The following is an 18,434-nucleotide window of genomic DNA, read 5'->3' on the forward strand; positions in this document are numbered from 1 at the left end:
TCCATCACATTCTATCCCCAGATCGAGGACGGGGGTCAGCTTCACCACCTAACCACCACCTTTCAAGTCTGACAAATCAACAGAAATCTGCTTCTTGAGAAGAGATCAGCCAAGTTGTTCATTGTTTCATTACTAATCTGCTGTCTCAAGGCTGACCAGCTTTCAGATCAAGTAAGCGTTCCCATGGTTTTGATAAAGTATTGTCATGGTTCCTTTTGACCCCCGAGCAAGAGACTCAGAGCCATGGTTTAAAGCAATCGACTCAAGTAAAGAAGCTTCCCTTCCACGCAAATGCGACCGCCTGAGCCACAGCATCTTGGATCACAATCCCCGGATGAAAGTCGTTGAACCATAGACACGTCACGCCGTCGGAATTCCAACACTCCGCCGCTGCTCCGCCGTTGTCCAGGATATTGTTGAAAACCGGCTGTGTGTCAACGACCTTGACGATGGCGTCGTGATGGGTTTGTGCGAGTGCCTCGGCTTTCTCGACGAGGATTGTGTTCCAGTGCTCAATGGCAGCTTTCAGGCGAGGGATCGTGTAATCCGGATCCGACCCTTGCATGATGTTCGGCGTGCGTTCGATCGCTGTACACCAGATAGTCAGAGAGGAGCTTCGGGGCCAGGGAATGGGGAGCATACGAGGGACAGTCAAGAGGGCAAAATTACGGGCGCCATCCCGATACACATGCTCAATTTGCTCGAAGAGTTGATCCAAAATCTGCCTTTCCAAGGCGGCGGCGCTGGTTTGGTACCAGGATCCTGCTACGTCGTTGACGCCTCTGGTATGGTCAGCATGGGTTACTTTCTGAGCGTCGATCACTCAATCTAGCAAGGGCAGCCTTACATCCAAACTGCAAAAAGAGTGTTCTTCGCATCCCATGGTGCCCAAGAAGGTGGTGGGGATAAATAGTCCTGAAACTCGTCTACCTGATCAATGATGGAATATACCGTCGGGAGATACGGCGCAACGAGCGAAGCATTGACTGTAGCTCCTCCATAGGCGAGATTGTAGCTCAGGAGCAGGGAATTGTTGTATTTGGCAACGATGTCAGAGATCCAGTTGGTTCCTCCAGACGCGGTCCACCCCGGATAGGGAGGGTTTCCCAGCGGGTTCGCAGCGGAGGGCTTGGTGCCGGTGATATTAAAGGTGGTGGACGTGTATGAATCTCCGAAACTGATCACATACTTAGTCGTAGCAGCGGCTGACCAGGCTAAGGCCAAGTTTGCCCCGCCAAAGCCATATAGTGTTTTCATCTTGCCAGACAAGATTGACTACCTCGAGGACTCCGACCAATCAATGTCGAGTCACTGTCGAGGCATATATTCCCATCCAAAGGGAGCGATGATCGCGTAGGATGGGGATCGCTAGATATAGACAGAAAAGGGAGAACATCAGAAGCATGGCTCCGACAGTCATGTTGGACCCAGAGGTTGGATGGCAGCCGCATTAGGCCAATCAGTATTTGTGGCTTGCAGGTATACTTCAGTTTCATTTATGTTCTCTGGCACTATCCCCATTTAGCAACGGAGCTTCTGGGGCATGTTCGGAGTAAGCACTCGGCAGAGACAAATTCTATACTGCATGACAAGTGCGCATGTTCCGTGTCTAAGTGACCACGGGCTTGGCGATTCTCTGGCATTAGGCTTTCATACCTCCACTAAGTATGGAAGTGGTCGAGAATCAGGTAGGCCTGCAATGGCACTGTGCTGCATTAGGGCCACCCTCCACCCGACATTTATTTGAGATTCAGCACAAAGTCTGAAGTAGCTCGTAACCACATTGCCATCTTCGACAGACAACATCTATATCTTATAAGATGAATATGTGCACGTGAGTTAAGGCTCCCGACAATATACTGAAACGCCAGATGGTCACAATCCCACAAATGACGAACCTGTCAAAGCAATTAGAATTTTGAATGTCCGACCTCAGCGAGTGCCTCCTTGACCACTTCTTCCAAATGCTTCTCCGGCAATCCGAGCTCCTTGTTGCGCACCGGCTGCACGGGTTCGAAGTGACCACTGTAGTCGCCCTGAGTGAACCCAATGTTGATCAGGCCGTAGCCAGCGAAAGCGTCACCCTGCTCCCACGCGGCCTTCAGAGTGGGGATCAGCTCCTTGGTATTGATAGACTTGCGCTGCCATTGCTCCCCAGTCAGCCGCTCAATGGTCTCCACGAGCTCCTTCTGGGAGGTGGCAAAGTCACTGGTGAAGACGATCTGGTTGGCGGTGGAGCTGGGGTTCAGCAGGATCCGGTTCAGCGTGAGGGCCGTGTTATCGAGGGTCGTCGTCGAGAACTTGCCGGTGCCGTCATCGGTCAAAGTCATGGTGCGGTTGGAGTAATCCAGACCGAGGAAGTTATTGCGAAGGGACCTACCTTCGTTAGCGAGGAATCGTGATGAGTGAATGGGAGACGTACCAGCCAATCCACATGCCACAAGCAATGGCCGTCCAAGTCAGGCCATCGGCCTCTTTCGACCGGAGGTACGCTTGCACTTGCCCCTTGTCCTTGAAAACTGGAGAGAGTTCCTGTGCAGCGGGGGTGTTGTTATCCAACCCGTATTCTGATGGCACAAAGCGCTTGACACCCGCGGTGATGGCGGCGTCAATGAACTTCAGCTGTTCGGCGACCGAGAAACTGGTTATCGCGTTGACAACCGCGTCTTGGCCTTGGAAGGCCCTGATCAGGTCGTCCTGGGGGTAAGAGTCCGGGATCGTGATGATGTTGGCGGTGGAGGGAAGGCTGGCGCGGGCTTTAGATGACTCTCTGGTGAGAACGCTGACTCTGAACGTTGGCTCAGACAGTAGTGACTTGAGCAGAACACTTCCCAGTGAGCCACCTCCCTGTAGAGACTGATTAGCGAAGACTTTAGGTACTAGACCGGCGGCCATACCCCGACGAGGATTATATTCTTGTAGGCCTGTTCGCTCATGGTGAGAAAGTTGGTATTGTTCTAGTTATCAGTGAGAGAAGAGATGAGTAGATGATGGTGTAGTTGATTCGAACCCTTGACGAGTCTGTTACTAGAACTATATATACCAAACATTCGTCCTATACACATGGCGTGCTGGACGATCACTAATCTGGGTAAGCAGGAGCAGATCCCGGATCACTAATCGAGGAGGGTTTACGAGATGGTCGGCCCGTATCGCCTGCTAGCTCGCTGGCAAAGGCATTGTGATATGACAAGTGGAAGATAGCTAGACATTAGATAAGTTGACTATCATCGATAAACAAGTCAGAGTTTGAAACTCAGGAACCGATCGACTTCTGCTGTGCATGGATGACAGAGGGCAGAGGGTTTATGCAGCTGCTGCAACGGCATGCTGAGTAATTGTGCCAAGGGATGACTCAGCCGCAGTCATTTTGTCGTCATGCATTGTCATGCATTGTTGGTTGTATCTTGTCCACTCCATCCGTCCCTACTCGTCGCTACCATCATTCTCGCGTCATGAAATCCACCCATGAATATGAGCCTCCCTGATGGCCCCTCATCATTGAGGCCTCAAAACCACCGCCTCCTCCTCCCTCTCCTCCATGCCTTGCCAGATCTCCATCCATTCAATTCGAATCGCTTTGAATCCTCCCATCCTCGCTCGAATCATCCCTCCTCTCCGCTTATCTTCCGCACGCAACGCACGAAACGCACGAAACTTCTCCCACACAAACCCGTTCGACATGAGAATCGCTATCACCGGTGCTCGCGGCACGGTCGGGCGTGAGGTCGTCAAGGCGGCTTCGAAAGCCGGCCATTCCACTGTCCAGGTCGACCGCACCGATACGGAGTACGATGGCACTCCTAACTCGGAAATGAAGACGGCGGATACCGCCAACGACTACCAGGCCACGCTCAAGGCCTTCCAGGGCTGCGACGCCGTCATTCATCTGGCCGCGATTCCCGACCCCGTCGACAAGGGTGACGACCTCGTCCACAACAACAATGTCAACTCCGCCTTCAACGGGTTCCGTGCTGCCGCCGAGCTGGGCATCAAGCGCGTGTGCTACGCCTCCTCCGTCAATGCGATCGGGCTGGAATATGCCAACCGACCCCTGAAGTTCGACTACTTCCCCGTCGATGAAGAGGCCGAGTCCCGCCCGACGGACGCTTACGCGCTGGCCAAGGACGAAGCCGAGCTGCAGGCCCGTGCGTTTGCTCGGTGGTTCCCCGGGATGAACATTGCCTGCATGCGCATACATGCCGTGTCGTCGCGAGCCGAAGCGCAGCAGGGACACAAAGAGAATTGGGATACTTCAGCCGTGAAGAGTCTGTGGGGCTGGGTCAGTCCGCAGGCGACCGCGAGAGCGTGCCTGTTGGCCGTGGAGAACAGTGACAACTTGAAGGGATGTGAGGTCTTCAACATCGTCGCCCCAACAACTACGCAGGACACCCCTTCCAAGGACCTGGCCAAGAAGTACTACCCGGACGCAGAGATTCGAGGCGATCTATCAGGGAACCAGTCCCTCTTCGCCACAGACAAGGCAAAGAAGATCTTGGGATGGGTACATGACGAGAAGGAGTGACTCAATCGGGAAGCTATAATCTATTCTCGTCTGTAGACTTTTGTAAAATCTCCTACATTAGCGATTATAATGAAGACCCGATGGCACACGTGAAAAATAAACATGTACTTGTAATATCGCGATAGCAACTGCCGGTGGAGATATATAAAGATCGGGTCAGGTAGAGATAGGACCCATGTTCTTGGAACACCATGTCTTCACACCTGTTCATTGTAGCTTACCCACAAATTTGCCAAGCTCCACAGCCTTCTTTTACCTCGCCCGTATTTAGGAATAATTATACCTTGTTGAGCTGTTGACTGTGTTGCGTAGTGGGAACTTACTCGGAACTGAGAGAGGGGCTTACTCATCGGCTGCCGCCTTAACTACCCCGACCGCGTCGCGTTGTTTCTCCACTTCTCGTCTTCTTCTCTCCCAGTCTTCGACTTCTACGATGCTGCCAAACATTATTATCTCAATCTCCACTCAATCCCCAAGGGGCCAGCATATTCTCCATTTAATGACTTCAATGACTACAAGTCCGAACGTGACTGTGATGTACGAAGTGGGTCAAGGATTCTACCCGGCCGCTTACGCGTCGATCGCAAATTGCGTTCGCTACGCTCTCACTCTTGGCATTGATCCGGGTCGCACACCGTATGGAAGAGTGCTGAGGTATATGGTAGGCAGTAAAGATTCGGTTGAGTTTGTACTTTGTGCAATTTGAGATCACAACGCTTCAGTTAACAAACTACACTACATTAGTCTCATTAGCATTGAGTGCTCGGGATGGCCTTCCGCCACCAAGGAGCACAACCGGGTGACCTGCTGCCACGCTATTCCGAAGAAGATGCTGTATACTCCTTCAAATCATGGTTGAATCGACGCTCTGACAGATGTGCATGACCATGTGTGTCAGAAAAACTGTCATCGTGCGAGGAAAAGCTTTCATGACCCCAAGACTCTAGGTTGTCCTCTTCAGTCCACCGGCCCTTCAATCCAGGAGACAAAGCCACCGGAGCGTCTCCAATTACTCGACGGATTTGAAGAGGCCCGGAATCCGTTGGGCACACATCTAGCCGAGTCATTGAGCTTTTTGCATACTGCACAAGCTCGTGAAGAATCCATGCCAGCCGCTTGAGTAGCTCTTGCTTGTCTCGTTCCCATTGCGTGACTTGGTCTCGCATGTCCTGCACCCGAATGTCAGTGAACAAACCCCGGTCGTGATATTCCAGGACCAGAGTGGGGATCTGTGAACCCAGAGGCGAGGAATTAGATCTGTCATAGCGATCTCTTTCTTCACAGTGCGGGTCTGGAAGTCAAACACTGAGCGTGTCTTGATGTCGATGATAGCGCTGTGGGAGATCGACCGTCCTCCTTCGCGAAATTTCAAATCCCCGGAGCTTTGAGCTGGTTCCGGAGTGTGGTCTCCTCCGAGCTTACTTACCAGACGGTCAACTTCAGCCTCCAGAGTTTCACACGGCATTCTTCTTTCACTGTCAGAGCTACGGCACTCTTGTTGTTGCATCTTCTTCTCTGGGATGCACGTCTGACTCAAAGCGCACGAGGAAGTGGGAGCAACCAAAGTCATACTGAATGATCCGTTGATGGGATTCCCAACCGGCAAGACCGGGCCTCCAAGTTGTGTACTCGTCCAGGAATGTGTACCCGTACCCCCGAACATCAGGTACCAAGTCGGCTGGCGAGTTCTCCCGTCTAATGGAAAAACGGTGTCGCCCACCGTTTCTCCAGGACAAACCTGAAGCTTTTGTCGACCCCTCGGGCAAACCGATTGAGATTGCCCAAAGTACTGGAGCAGGTCACAATATCGGTTGTTGGCGAGATCATACTCGGGACACTGCTTTTCGATCGCTGTTAAAGCCGCCTCCCATGGATAGGCAGGATATCTAGCAACATTTGGGTCACGTAAATACTCGCCACAGTCGGATTGGAGTTGCTTGTTCTCGGTTTGGGGAGTCCAGACAGGTGGCTCGCCTAGCGATATGGGCTTTGTTAGCGTTGAAGTCACAAATTCAGCACTCCGGGGATGGAAAGCTATACCCGGAATTATAATTGACGGCGAATCGCGCCCCAACCATGTGTGCGAGGTCAAGTACTCGCAGGAGGTAGATCTGAGGATTCTCTTGAGATCTTCCAGGGTTATATTGCTCGATCTCCACATGTAGTGGACCGCATGGAGGGGCCGGGGACTCGTAGACCGGTTCTGGTTTGCGCGTCTGGTGACCAAGCCCAAGCCAGCTCCGTCGCGAATTGCCACGAATGCTGGCTCTGTAACGTCCTGTTGGGGCTCTCAACATTATCGCTGGCGATCACAATCGACAAGAAGTCAATATATCTGTTCATCGAAGAAACACATCGGGCCGCGAGAGTCAAGGAGCATGGAGCGAATGGAAGCAGAAGACGAAGAACGCAAGACTTCCTTGGTGTCACATGAAGGCCCAAACGCCGGTTTCCAGCCAATTGCGCCACTGTGACATCTCAACTTCGTAGTAACCATGAACACACTCAACCTCCAATGGTGCGTTGGTCTGGGGCGGGGTCATTCCAACCTAATCCTTCCTTCACATCTGTGGCCTTCTGCTTCCTCTCCTCTGCCTCATGCTATACCCACTGGCATAGAAGTTCTCGAGGTGAATCTTCCACGAAATGGCTACTCGCTTAGACCGCCTTACGAAATATCTATCGCTCATTGAAAAAGGTTAGAAGGGTGGAAAGCCCGCCGATGCCAAGCTGTTTATGGAGTCAATTTGCGCGCAAGAGGACTATCTGCGCTGAATTGAAAGGGTACTTGCTTCTCCAAGCCTTCTTGGGGCACTGCAGAACAGTTTTCGTGTCGACTCATCGAGTGAGTTTGTCAACACTTTGGCCGTAGAGTTTTTGAGCCTTATACGAGACCCGCTTATTGAGAGCTTTGGCAATGGACAATTTCTCTGCCAGCTTGTCTCCTGCATTACCAATCCTCGCACCATCTGGACAGTATTCCTGCAAGCTCATACCCCGAAGAAACCCAGTGAGCATGCAGAGTTAAGCTTTGCCTGGTTGCATTTGAAGCTGCTCAGCTCTCCGGGATGCTCTTCTGATTTCACTGATACGGCCGAGAACATCACGCAGATTCGAACCTTCCTCGATCCAACCTCCCTGGAAACAGGACTATCGGATATCGAATCCAGAAAATTGCGAAGACCATCAGGACCAAGGTGGATCTAGACGATAGCTACCGGCCAGGAGGGAGGCACGAAAATGACTTTGAAGACTTTCGGGAAATCTCGATTCTGCCCCGCCCCCGATGAAATTGCTTTAGTAGAAGTCCCGTACTACAGGCAAATGTGCGATGTCTACAACGTCTCCGAAGCACAACGGGCTGTAACGCATTACGATGACCAGTTTTGCCTGTTGAGAGAAGACTTTCTCGCTGAGCTGCGCAATGATCTCAGGATTTTTAGGGAAAACACTGATATCAGGGATCCCGAAGCAGGTCAAATTCTCTGATCGCCCGTCAGATCAATATGATACATTAAGCAAGATGCTCTTCACGGATAGATACTCATCAATGCCATGGCTGCTCCCCTCGCGCCCGTAGCCCGACTCCTTCACGCCTCCAAAGGGACTTTCGCACGCACCCAGCACTCCCAGGTTGACTCCCACCATGCCGACCTCCAGGCTCTCAGCCACTCGCCACATGCGCGAGATGGACTCGGTAAGGACGTAACTGCCGAGACCCACGTCGCAGTCATTAGCTCGTTCAATTACCTCTTCTTCGGTCTTGAAGGGATACAGGGCTACCACCGGCGCGAAGGTCTCTTCGCGGGTCACTTGCGCCTCCGGGGTGACATTGCTCAGGATAGTGGGCTGCATGAAGTAGCCCTTGAGATTGTCAGGTTGACAGGGAGCACCGCCCAGCAGGACGGAGGCGCCCTTAGAGGTGGCATCTGTTCCATAGACACAGATTAGCAGCTTCGACAATGTACCGGCATGAATTGAACGAACCGTTGATGTGGCTAACAGCCTTGTCGACCGCGCGCTCGTGCGTCAAAGGGCCGATGGTCACCCCTTCGACCACGCCATTGCCGACTCGCAAATCCTTGACGCGTTCCACCAAGGCGGCAGCGAAGCGATCGTAGATGCCCTCCTGGACAAAGACGCGGTTGGCCGTGATGCAGGTCTGGCCCGCGTTCCGGAACTTGGCCAGCAAGAAGGCATCCACGGCGGTCTCTAGCTTAGCATCGTCAAAGACGATGAACGGGCTGTTGCCACCCAGCTCGAGCGACAGTTTCTTGAGATTGACACTGCACTTCTGTGCGAGTAATTTACCCACACGTGTCGACCCGGTAAAGCTGAGCTTGCGGACCAAGCGGTTCTCGCATAAGGCGGACCCCACCTCGTTGACTTTGTTGAGGGTGGTGAGCACATTGATTGAGCCGGCGGGCAGGCCAGCTTCCTGGGCGAGGACTGCGAGGGCGAGAGCACTCAGCGGCGTTTCGCCGGCGGGTTTCCAAACGGTCGTGCACCCAGCTGCTAGGGCAGCACCCACTTTGCGGGTGATCATCGCCAAGGGAAAGTTCCATGGGGCCAGGCAGGCGGCTACCCCCAGGGGCTCTTTGATCGTGATAATTCGTTGACTGGGGTTGGCAGGAGGGACGACCTCCCCATACGTCCGCTCAGCTTCACTGGCAAACCAATCCAGGAATGAGGAAGCGTAGAGGACTTCCCCCCTGGCTTCGGCCAGAGGTTTTCCGTTCTCCAGGGTCAGGATGAGGGCGAGGTCATCTTGGTGCTCGAGGCAGAGCGTATACCATCTTCGTAGCCACTGGGCTCTTTGGCGGGCTGTGGTCTTCTTGAAGGTCTTGAATGCCTCGTAAGCGGCTTGGACGGCTTGATTGGTGTCTTCCGCGTTCATTTCTGGCAGGGTGGCTAGGAGGTCCAGCGTGGCCGGGTTGCGGACCTCGAAGGTCGATCCGCTGGTGGAATCGACCCATTGATGAGCGATGAACCCCTGTGTTTGGAAGAGATCCTTGCGTTTCAGATTGGAGAGTGTACGAGGCATTCTGATGGACGAGTAAGCGCACTTTTCTCGGAGGGTTGGTGGAGCGGGGAAAGGAAGAGAGCAGAAAATGTTGATTCACAATCCACTGAAAGATGGATTGTCTTGTATTAGTAGTAGTTATAAATTATAACTATATTGCCAGCAGCTGGTGGAGGGGGAAATCCCCGAATCCCCGATGCTCAATGCCCAAATTCTCCCATTCCCGAAACCCCCAATTTCCGAAGTCCCGAAGTCCCGGCGTTCCCAATTTGTCTTATCGACCCCACTTGTTACCAGTCTGTGACGCCACGGCAATTCCCTTGTCGCTTCCATATCTCCGAGCTTCGTCGAGATCCGAATGACTATTTCAGCGTGGGACTAAAAGCTGTCCTGGTTACAAAAATCATAAGAGCTTTACAACCCTAGTGAACATGGGATAACTCATAGCTCGATGATAACGTCAATCAACAACTTCGAAGCATCAAGGCTAGTCCCTGAAAGAGCATAGGTAGTGTTCAAAAAGCCCCCAAATACTGAAAGGAGTAGTTACTGAATGGAGCGAGCTTAATGGAGTCCTACTAGTGTGTACTCGAAGGAGTGATTCCTGGAATGGTGCACTTGAACCCCGCACTCTGATGATCATCTTTACACCATCTGCGGGGTAACAGCGCGGGTCAGCTCTCACATATAGGAACCAAAGCACATGAGATCGCGCACGACACGCAACGCGACTCCTCCTCGATGCCGTTTGACAGCTGATGTATAAGTTTTGAACGCCCCCCAATCTACCATGTCCGCCATACAAGCCCAGCTCGACCAAGGCGCCGTCCCCAATGCCATCTCGAATGTCTGCCCACCGGGCACCAAGTTCCACCTCCTGGAGGTGGGCTGGCTGGAATGCGACAAGGGCTTCGTCGTGCGAGGCGGTAACACCAGCCTCAAGTCCACCGAGCACCGCTCCTTCGTGAATGAACGCTGCGAGATGCCCATGTACTGCGTCCTGATCGACCATCCCCACGAAGGATTGATTCTTTGGGAAACCGGTAGTGGGAAGGACTACCCCGAGGTTTGGGGCCCGGTGGCGGTCGACATTTTCGCGCGCGTGCGCTACGAGCCCCGCCATGAGCTGCGCGCCGCCGTCGAGGCCACCGGCCATCGCATCGAGGATATCCGCAAGATCATTATCGGGCATCTCCACCTGGATCATGCCGGTGGGCTGGACGAGTTCTTCGATCGCAAGGACGTCGAGATCTGGGTGCATGAGAAGGAGCTGACCAGTGCGTTCTGGTCGGTCGCGACCGGGGCGGATAGTGGGGTCTACTTGGAGCATTACCTGAAGTTATCTTTGTATTCGGTTCCCCTCCCCTAGATCTCTTGAGCGTACTGGGCTGATCGAGCCGGTTAGGAATTGGAAGACATTCAACGACCAGAGGCTCGATTTCTGCCAGGGGATCACCCTTCACCATCTCCCTGGCCACACCGAGGGGCTGATCGGGATGCAGATCAACATGCTCCACACAGGCACTTTCCTCTTCATCAGTGATCATTGCCATGTAATTGAAAATGTTCGTTAACTTATCCTCGCCCTATCTGGAGTTAGCTAGCTAATCTGTTGTGATGGCTGCAGTGGCGCGATGGGATCCCTCAGGGCTGGCTGGCACGTGACCACCCCTCTTGGTTCCGGAGCACGCAACGGCTGAAGCATCTGCAGCGCATCACCAAGGGGCAGGTCATTCCCGGCCACGACAAGGGGATCTTTTTGGAGTTGCAGAAGCAAGCCGATGTGTTTACCTGACGGGTGCTTTGAAGGTATCGTCTGCTGCAGGGCTTTCGGCCGACTGCTGCATCAAGGCCCCGGTCAACTTCACATAGATAAAATGCCAAGCTCGTACGATTTCTCTGGTGCATTTCCGTCGTGTAATGGCCAATAGCTAGGGCTGGGACTGAATAAGTGATCAATTATGCAATTATGCAGACCGTCAACTCATGCTGTTCACAACTGCGAGTCGATTTGGTGGGTCTCACGAGGGTTGGCATCGTATCCCGCCGCGATTGGGACAAGATACCCGATGGGCCGCCGTGCACGGCCTCATGAACCAGGCTGCGCCACCATTGCTGTGCTGAGCTATGGGGCTTGACTCCTCCAAGTGGTAACACTTCCGATTGTCTGGATAGGTTGTAGAATGTGGCAGTAGCATCGAGGAAATTCTACCCGACGAGGACCGTATATAAAGAGCTAGATGCTATACGCTCTCTGGGCAATCCCCATATCTCTCAGATTCCACTCATCACTCGCAATGCCTCTCCACACCTGCCCTACCGACAAACCCCTTGACCTCAGTCTGTGGGACTATCTGACCAAAACGGAGGGACTTCAAGGCAGCCACGATGATCCGCGGTTCGAGATCGCCAAGTACCAGTTTGGCGACGCAGCCAAAAACTTCAAGATCCAGCACCACAAAGCGCGCATGTACTATCATGAAGCCAAGGGCGAGGGAATAGTTGAAGAGGAGATGTCCTTCGAGAGATGGAGTCAAATGAATGTTCGTGGCCTCACGTAGTCCATGTTCTCGCTGAATCGGTCACTGACACAGTCGTCGCATCTAGATGCCCGCCCTGCAGATAGCTTTACGCGAGTTCCAATACAAGAAAGACCAGCTCGCCAAGGCGGGGTTGATGATTTATGGGCCGGGATACCAGGAGCGCATGGAGCGCGGAGCTCACGAGTCAGCGACGAAAGCGACAGCGGAGGATGGGTTCTTTAGCTGAAGCGTTGATGAATGAGAAGGATGAGAATGATGATGGTTATTTCTGGCACAATTCAAGATTTACAGTACCTTCCACTCCATCTCTAACCTCTCACCACTTCCCTATCCAAGGCTTCATCATGTACATACCCAGCTAGCGCTCCACCCTCAATGGAAGTGTGACTACCGAGCCACCGTGTACCACGACCTCACCCCCCATGCCGAAAGACAATCTTGTGCGCCTTTCGCGCCTCAAAGTCCCGGTACGCCTGTGGAGCCTCCTCGAGGGGCACGACGCGGCTACAGAGGAACTCCAACCTGGGGTACACTTTCTGAAAGACGGCCAGGGCTTCATCGAAGATGCTGCGCACGGGGCAGCGTCCGAACGCCATGGTAACATTCTTGCCGTAGCACAGCTGCCCATTCAACGGTAGCATCTCGCTGTGCACCCCAATCGAGTGGATTGTGCCCCATGGGCGGACCATGTCGAAGCACATCATGAAGGCGTCGGCGTGACCGACAACTTCGATGACCACGTCCGCGCCACGGCCGTCAGTGACGGAGCGGATCTTGGCGACCGGATCAGAGGAGAGAGGGAGAGGGATGGCGCCGAGGCGTTCTGCTTCGGCGAGGCGTTCGGGCACGGAATCGATCGCATAGACTCTGGACACCATGGCGAGTGCGCTGACAATGGTGCAGAGGCCCACGGGGCCGCAGCCCACGATTGCAACGGTGTATTCGTCACGGTCGCGTTGGGTCAGATTGGCGAGGAACCGGGAGGCAGCGAAGTATCCCGTGGGGAAGATATCCGCCATGAGGACGAGCATATGGTCGGGGATGGTGGAGGGTTTGGGGACGAGAGTGGTTGAAGCCAAAGGCACTCGCACGTACTCGGCCTGTCCGCCATCGATCGTGTTGGCCGGGGCCGAGTTGCCGAACAAAAAGCCCTGGCTGCATCGGCTGGCCTGTCCACGCACGCAATAGTAACATTTCTGGCAGGTCGCGTAGAAGGGGACCACCACTTCATCGCCAATCTCGAACTCGGTCACCTCCTCGCCTTTCTCCGCGATGGTGCCGACGAACTCGTGGCCGCAGATGAAATTGGTGGGGCATTTCAGGTGGCCGCGGTAGAAGTGCAGGTCAGAGCCCTGGATTATCGCAGATATGATCAGAGATGATTAACACCAAGTGTGACAAATGGAGAGGGGTGAGTACGCATAAGGCCGAGGTAGACACTTTGAGGATCACATCCTCAGGGGTTTGTAGCTTGGGGGTGGGTCGCTCCTCAACGGTCACCTCGTATGGACCGTGGAAGACCACGGCACGCATGGTTTTGGGGAGGTCCATTTGAGTGGTCATATTGCGTGGATTGCGAACCTGTTATGGAGATACGTTCCAATAGAAGAGGACCCGGGGAGAATCAGTATTGAAAGATGGGGGTTGATAGTTGGGTTCTAGTCGAGGGTTATAACAGAGTCAGTCTCAATTGCGGGGTAATCCCAATCATGCAGCTCGGTTCGTGGTGATGCGGTAATGCCTCAGAGCTCACAAGCAGGCACAACCAGTAGTGCCTCGGGTTGGATGAAAATCTACAATCCATTTTAATACAAGAGATGAAAGTAGCGATCGAGGGGTTGCAAAGCCACCCCCTCCACACCCCCTCCTCACTGTCACGCCACACCCAGACAGCATCCCGAACCTAAGCGGTTCGTTCCGAGGCATATTCCACCATGATATCGGTTCGGATAATTACTGCTTCACTCGCTGGAGGTTGTTCGGGTTGTGTGTCTTTGCCGACCGTCGACATGACCACGGTTCCCTTCACTTGAGTATGTGGGACGGTCTCCAACTCCAGCGCCTGGCCGCGTGCGCCAGACTGATTGCCATACCAGGGGTATCCCAGATTCTGCGCCCCAGTCTTTGAGGCCAACGAAAACAGTAATCGGAAGACAGGTGCACACGGAGCGATCAAGAGGCAGGCGTTCTCGACTCTAGAGATGGGTAAAGTCAGAAGGTCTCCCTTGGAGTGGTAAAATGCAAGAGGGATGTTATATGCGCGCCCTACTTCGCTAATAGAATGAAAAGCACAATCGAATCTATTCGAGCAAGGTCAGTCTAGCGAAACACGCATTGCGACGGATGATCTCACGAGCCATGTCATCCACGCTATTCATCGTATGGAGTAGCTGCACGACCGACTGGTTAGCCACGAGCTTCGCCTGGCTGCGAGGAAGGCCCACGCAACTTACGGTCGTCTTGACCAGGGATGCAATCCCGGAGAGTAGCAGCGGACCACTGATTGCCGCCGTCTGCCGCAAGCGCCGGATGCGCGCCTCCCGAGGAAGCTTCTTGAAGCGCGAAATGAACGATTGACTGCGATCTTTCCGCGCCAGTGGGAAGCGCCAGAGCTGCACCCCGGCGAGAATGGCCAGGAAGAAATCGATCGTGGTGTTCAATCCTAGCTGCGGAGTTAGCAGACGCAATGCGAAAGAGGTGGGTTGAGACCTGCCCCCCTGGATCAATCCGGTGACCACTTGCGTAACGGGTTGCTGGCACACCACGGACCCATCGGGCGGGAGCGGATCCCACATGTAGTGGAAATACGCAAGTCGGTAGGCCTGCAAAAGTCGCGTCAGCGTGTCCCATTCTTGGGGTGGTAGACGGATGACAGAGCTCGTCTACCGTGTGAGATGTGCGGGAACCGCACATCAAAAGAACCTGTAAATCCGTTGCCAGGTTGACCATGATTTGAACACCCATACAGATGATGATCGCGACACGGAGGCGCATGTCAGCCCCGCGGAAGCACCGTAGGAGAAAATACATGATTCCAAGCCGGGCAAGCATCGCAGCAATGACCTCTAGATACTCGTGTCAATCGAACAAAATGGCTGCACGCAGGTTGACTATAGGCCAGGCACTCACCAAAGAGTTGGCTGATATACGCATATCTCAACGTGTCACCGATTTGGGGCTGAGTCAAGGTCGATTCGGGGCGCCCAAGCCCTGCGTCAAAGCTAGGATCGTTAGAGACATGTGCAGAGTTGCAGCGCCGGTACAGTGGTAGGAAAAGAACCTCTTTTGGTACAAAATCATCTGCGTGAGATCGAAGCTGGAACTGAGGAGGTAGAATAGGTCTTCGATGCCCCACAAGCGCTCCGGAGAGCTGACCTTGGGGATGGCCCAGCGGATCCAGGATTTGATGCTGTATCGGGCGAGAAGGGTTAGGCCCGCTATCGTGCTCAATGCCTACAAGTTGGAATCAGACTGCTGTGCGTGTATGGAGTGCTGGCAAGGAAGGTGCAAACCCATGAAGCAGCGACGTAAGACCCCGCTGCAGACCCATCGCAGTTAGATTCTAATTCTGCTCGCACGGCCCAAGAGAAAGATGACTGACCGTTGCCGCTACCAGTATCTTCCCCGACGGGCATGACTTGTGATGAAGGCTGTCGCTGAAAGACTCGTAGAGTGGTTCTTTGCGGCTTTGGTGAGTAGGGGTGGTGGTAAGACTACGCGGTAAACATCCATTCTCTTTATAAAGCAGGAGTTCCAAACTGAAAATGATTGTGGTGTTGAGAGAACAAGGTCAAAGCATTGGATGGCTGTGGTGGTGGTGGTGGTGGTTGTGGTGATCAGAGGAGCAGAAGGATCAGAAATCAGGGGTCGATGAATTGACATCCTTTGTATGTAGCTGAAGGCTAATGTATCACCAATTGATCTCCATACCCAACAGACCAGTATTGGCCCCGGGGAAATCCACCCGTCCTCCCGTAGCGCCTTGGCCATCCAGGAGTCGACAGGTACGTTCCTTTTCCACGTGCCTTTGAATCTGATCGCTGGACCATTTCCCATTTCCTCCTGACCTTCTGCCATAGCAGGATAGGCCGCACGGAAGACCCCGAATTTGTCCAGAGCAGCCAGCTAACGCCACGGGCGATTGGTTCTCGGGCTTTACCTCGGAAAGGCCGTTACAAAGCATGTTTGTTGCTTAGGAGGAGATGCGCTTTGATGCTCAGGCTTGTTTGTGTGCGTACGTATCCAATAGCCCCCAGCAGAAAGGGATAGAGTAGAAGTGATGAGTAGAGGCACAACTATCATCCTGCTTAGTCCATCAGGCGTCTCGTAGATGATCTATCTGAGTCAAAATCAAGATGAATGTCGGTCTGAATAACCACACTCGTCGCATGATGTATTGTCATACGCTAAGCTCCTGACAAAATCTGACCATCCTGTGTGTCTTTGACGGGCATAGCGAGAGCGACCGTGTCCTGGTCATTTGTGTGGCGTACCATGTCCAGTTCTAGCCCCTGGCTCACTCCACCAGATAGAATGCCAGAGGTAGGGTAATCCTTGCTCGGAGATCCATTATTAGAGACACTCGACTTCAGATGGCGGATAATAGGAGCGCAGGTCGCAAGCAGGATGCTGTAATTCTCAATTCTTAGCGTGAATTAGCTGATACTTGTCACATAACACTTGAGAATGCGGGAACCCTACTTCACCCACAGCACTTGTGGCACTATGTTATCTACCAGTGACGACGGTCAGAGTCAGATGGGAACTCAAAGAGTCTGAAACCGAGGCACCACTCACGGGTAATGTCATTTCTCTCTTCGATAGCTTTGAGTAACTAGTAGATATCGACGGATCAGTCATCCTCATCCTGCTTGTCTAGGAAACGACATACCCAAGTCTTGATGATCGACGCAATGCCCGACAACAGCAATGGACCGCTCAAGGCGCAGGTTTGCCACAACCGCCGGTTTCGCGACCTGCGAGGTATTTTCCGCAAGCGCGAACAGAAGGATTCACTGTGTGATGGTCTCCGATCCGTCGCCCGCATCGTATAGCCCCATAGCTGTATCGCGGAGAGCGCTGTCAAGAATAGGTCGATTCCGGAATTGAACCCTGGAGCAGCATTAGAATCCAAGACATTTTCATGCCACGTGAGGGTGTCGGTGAGGTAGATTTACCTCCTTGAACGAAGCTAACCATTGTCTGTACGCTCGGTGACTGGCAAATGACTGAACCGTCGGAAGGTAGGTCATCCCACATGTAATGGAAGTAGTGCACTCGATCGGCCTGGAAGAGCTTACAAAGTGAATCAGCCAGCGTTTCGATCGCGACATAAGTCAAGATGGAGGGCCTCGGAGATGTACAGTACGGTGTGAACGTGGCCCACAATGACCGATAATTTGGACCACTCTAACCATGTTTATAATAACCTGAACACCCATACAAACGAGGATAGAGATGCGAATCCGACGGTCGGCGCCGTTATAAGAACTGTAGAGAAAGCACATCATCCCTGTGCGAGACAGCATCGAGGCCAAAATCCCTAGGAATCCATCAGCAGGGCAGTTCAAGAATGTGGTGGACCGAGCGATGTAGTACCTAAAGGCTGAGATATGAACTCGTTCTTCAGTGTGCTTCTGAGCTCATCACTAATGATGCCCGAGTCCGGCTTCGTAAGTACATTCATCAAATGAATCGGCATTGCCGTGGCTTGGGCCAGACGCAAACCTTCTTTGCACAAGCACAATATGCGCAAGGTCAAAAGTATAACCCGCGGCGTAGAGCAGATCTTCGAACCCCCAGAGTCGGTCTGGAGAGCTGACACGGGGTAAGCCCATTGGATCCAGGACTTGATGGCAAAGCGGAACAACAAAGCCAATCCTGCAATCGCGGTCAATGCCTAGAACCAAAGATAAGCATGACTGTCATTAAATTTATGTTCTAGATAAACGGGGGGCGTCTGACCCATGAGGCATAGATGTACGGTGTGGCTGCAGCATGATGGTGGTTAATCCTTAATTGTGGCTATCGCAGCTAGAAAGATGGAACGTGAAGGAAAGACTGACCATAGTTGATATCAGTCTCATCCTCGGTGGCCATGTCGTGCGGGAAAGCGCGCGGCTGGGCATTGTTCAGCTAGGCTGGTATTTTCACCAACGATCTATCTTTTGAGATGATTCGTGCCTAGGCGCTCTTATATTGGGATCAATCAAGACAACGACAGTCCAAGCTTGAAAAGACAGCCGAGAGCCAAGGGCTTCTGGGATTGAAAAGTAGCCAAAAGATCATACCCACCAGGCAGTTTGGTCAATCGGTATTCTTTGTCCTATGCACAGTACAGGAC

General features: G+C 53.1%; 9 protein-coding genes across 9 annotated transcripts; 3 read left to right on the forward strand and 6 right to left on the reverse strand.

Annotated features, from left to right (window-relative positions):
• Positions 1-262: 262 nt before the first annotated feature.
• ASPACDRAFT_48443 (SGNH/GDSL hydrolase family protein) lies at positions 263-1,257 on the reverse strand (the record flags this gene model as incomplete). The annotated part of the gene is made up of 3 exons (XM_020202132.1): positions 263-588; positions 643-782; positions 848-1,257. 3 exons carry the CDS (start codon positions 1,255-1,257, stop codon positions 263-265), a joined length of 876 nt encoding a protein of 291 aa, XP_020051335.1.
• Positions 1,258-1,910: 653 nt separating this feature from the next.
• On the reverse strand, positions 1,911-2,936 carry ASPACDRAFT_48444 (aromatic alcohol reductase; the record flags this gene model as incomplete). Its single annotated transcript, XM_020202133.1, has 3 exons — positions 1,911-2,376; positions 2,423-2,847; positions 2,898-2,936. The coding sequence occupies 3 exons, from the start codon at positions 2,934-2,936 to the stop codon at positions 1,911-1,913; spliced, it is 930 nt and encodes a 309-aa protein (XP_020051336.1).
• Positions 2,937-3,664: 728 nt separating this feature from the next.
• On the forward strand, positions 3,665-4,615 carry ASPACDRAFT_82396 (NAD-dependent epimerase/dehydratase family protein). The gene has a single exon (XM_020206085.1). It carries the CDS (start codon positions 3,683-3,685, stop codon positions 4,523-4,525), a length of 843 nt encoding a protein of 280 aa, XP_020051337.1. The 5' UTR covers positions 3,665-3,682; the 3' UTR covers positions 4,526-4,615.
• Positions 4,616-8,400: 3,785 nt separating this feature from the next.
• ASPACDRAFT_82399 (uncharacterized protein) lies at positions 8,401-9,695 on the reverse strand. The gene has a single exon (XM_020206086.1). It carries the CDS (start codon positions 9,567-9,569, stop codon positions 8,442-8,444), a length of 1,128 nt encoding a protein of 375 aa, XP_020051338.1. The 5' UTR covers positions 9,570-9,695; the 3' UTR covers positions 8,401-8,441.
• Positions 9,696-10,338: 643 nt separating this feature from the next.
• ASPACDRAFT_37142 (N-acyl homoserine lactonase family protein) lies at positions 10,339-11,343 on the forward strand (the record flags this gene model as incomplete). Its single annotated transcript, XM_020200273.1, has 3 exons — positions 10,339-10,895; positions 10,954-11,113; positions 11,176-11,343. The coding sequence occupies 3 exons, from the start codon at positions 10,339-10,341 to the stop codon at positions 11,341-11,343; spliced, it is 885 nt and encodes a 294-aa protein (XP_020051339.1).
• Positions 11,344-11,845: 502 nt separating this feature from the next.
• On the forward strand, positions 11,846-12,317 carry ASPACDRAFT_48448 (uncharacterized protein; the record flags this gene model as incomplete). The annotated part of the gene is made up of 2 exons (XM_020202134.1): positions 11,846-12,091; positions 12,156-12,317. 2 exons carry the CDS (start codon positions 11,846-11,848, stop codon positions 12,315-12,317), a joined length of 408 nt encoding a protein of 135 aa, XP_020051340.1.
• Positions 12,318-12,504: 187 nt separating this feature from the next.
• On the reverse strand, positions 12,505-13,642 carry ASPACDRAFT_37105 (alcohol dehydrogenase family protein; the record flags this gene model as incomplete). Its single annotated transcript, XM_020200271.1, has 2 exons — positions 12,505-13,443; positions 13,511-13,642. The coding sequence occupies 2 exons, from the start codon at positions 13,640-13,642 to the stop codon at positions 12,505-12,507; spliced, it is 1,071 nt and encodes a 356-aa protein (XP_020051341.1).
• A 352-nt stretch (positions 13,643-13,994) lies between these two features.
• Positions 13,995-15,726, reverse strand: ASPACDRAFT_48450 (uncharacterized protein; the record flags this gene model as incomplete). The annotated part of the gene is made up of 9 exons (XM_020202135.1): positions 13,995-14,286; positions 14,361-14,391; positions 14,445-14,481; positions 14,545-14,913; positions 14,978-15,156; positions 15,221-15,312; positions 15,384-15,544; positions 15,604-15,629; positions 15,693-15,726. The coding sequence occupies 9 exons, from the start codon at positions 15,724-15,726 to the stop codon at positions 13,995-13,997; spliced, it is 1,221 nt and encodes a 406-aa protein (XP_020051342.1).
• Positions 15,727-16,497: 771 nt separating this feature from the next.
• ASPACDRAFT_48451 (uncharacterized protein) lies at positions 16,498-18,190 on the reverse strand (the record flags this gene model as incomplete). Its single annotated transcript, XM_020202136.1, has 8 exons — positions 16,498-16,735; positions 16,793-16,823; positions 16,889-16,925; positions 16,983-17,203; positions 17,535-17,633; positions 17,690-17,990; positions 18,056-18,081; positions 18,157-18,190. The coding sequence occupies 8 exons, from the start codon at positions 18,188-18,190 to the stop codon at positions 16,498-16,500; spliced, it is 987 nt and encodes a 328-aa protein (XP_020051343.1).
• Positions 18,191-18,434: the final 244 nt, after the last annotated feature.

Source organism: Aspergillus aculeatus (assembly GCF_001890905.1).
Source record: "Aspergillus aculeatus ATCC 16872 unplaced genomic scaffold ASPACscaffold_23, whole genome shotgun sequence".
NCBI classification, from domain to species: Eukaryota; Fungi; Ascomycota; class Eurotiomycetes; order Eurotiales; family Aspergillaceae; genus Aspergillus; species Aspergillus aculeatus.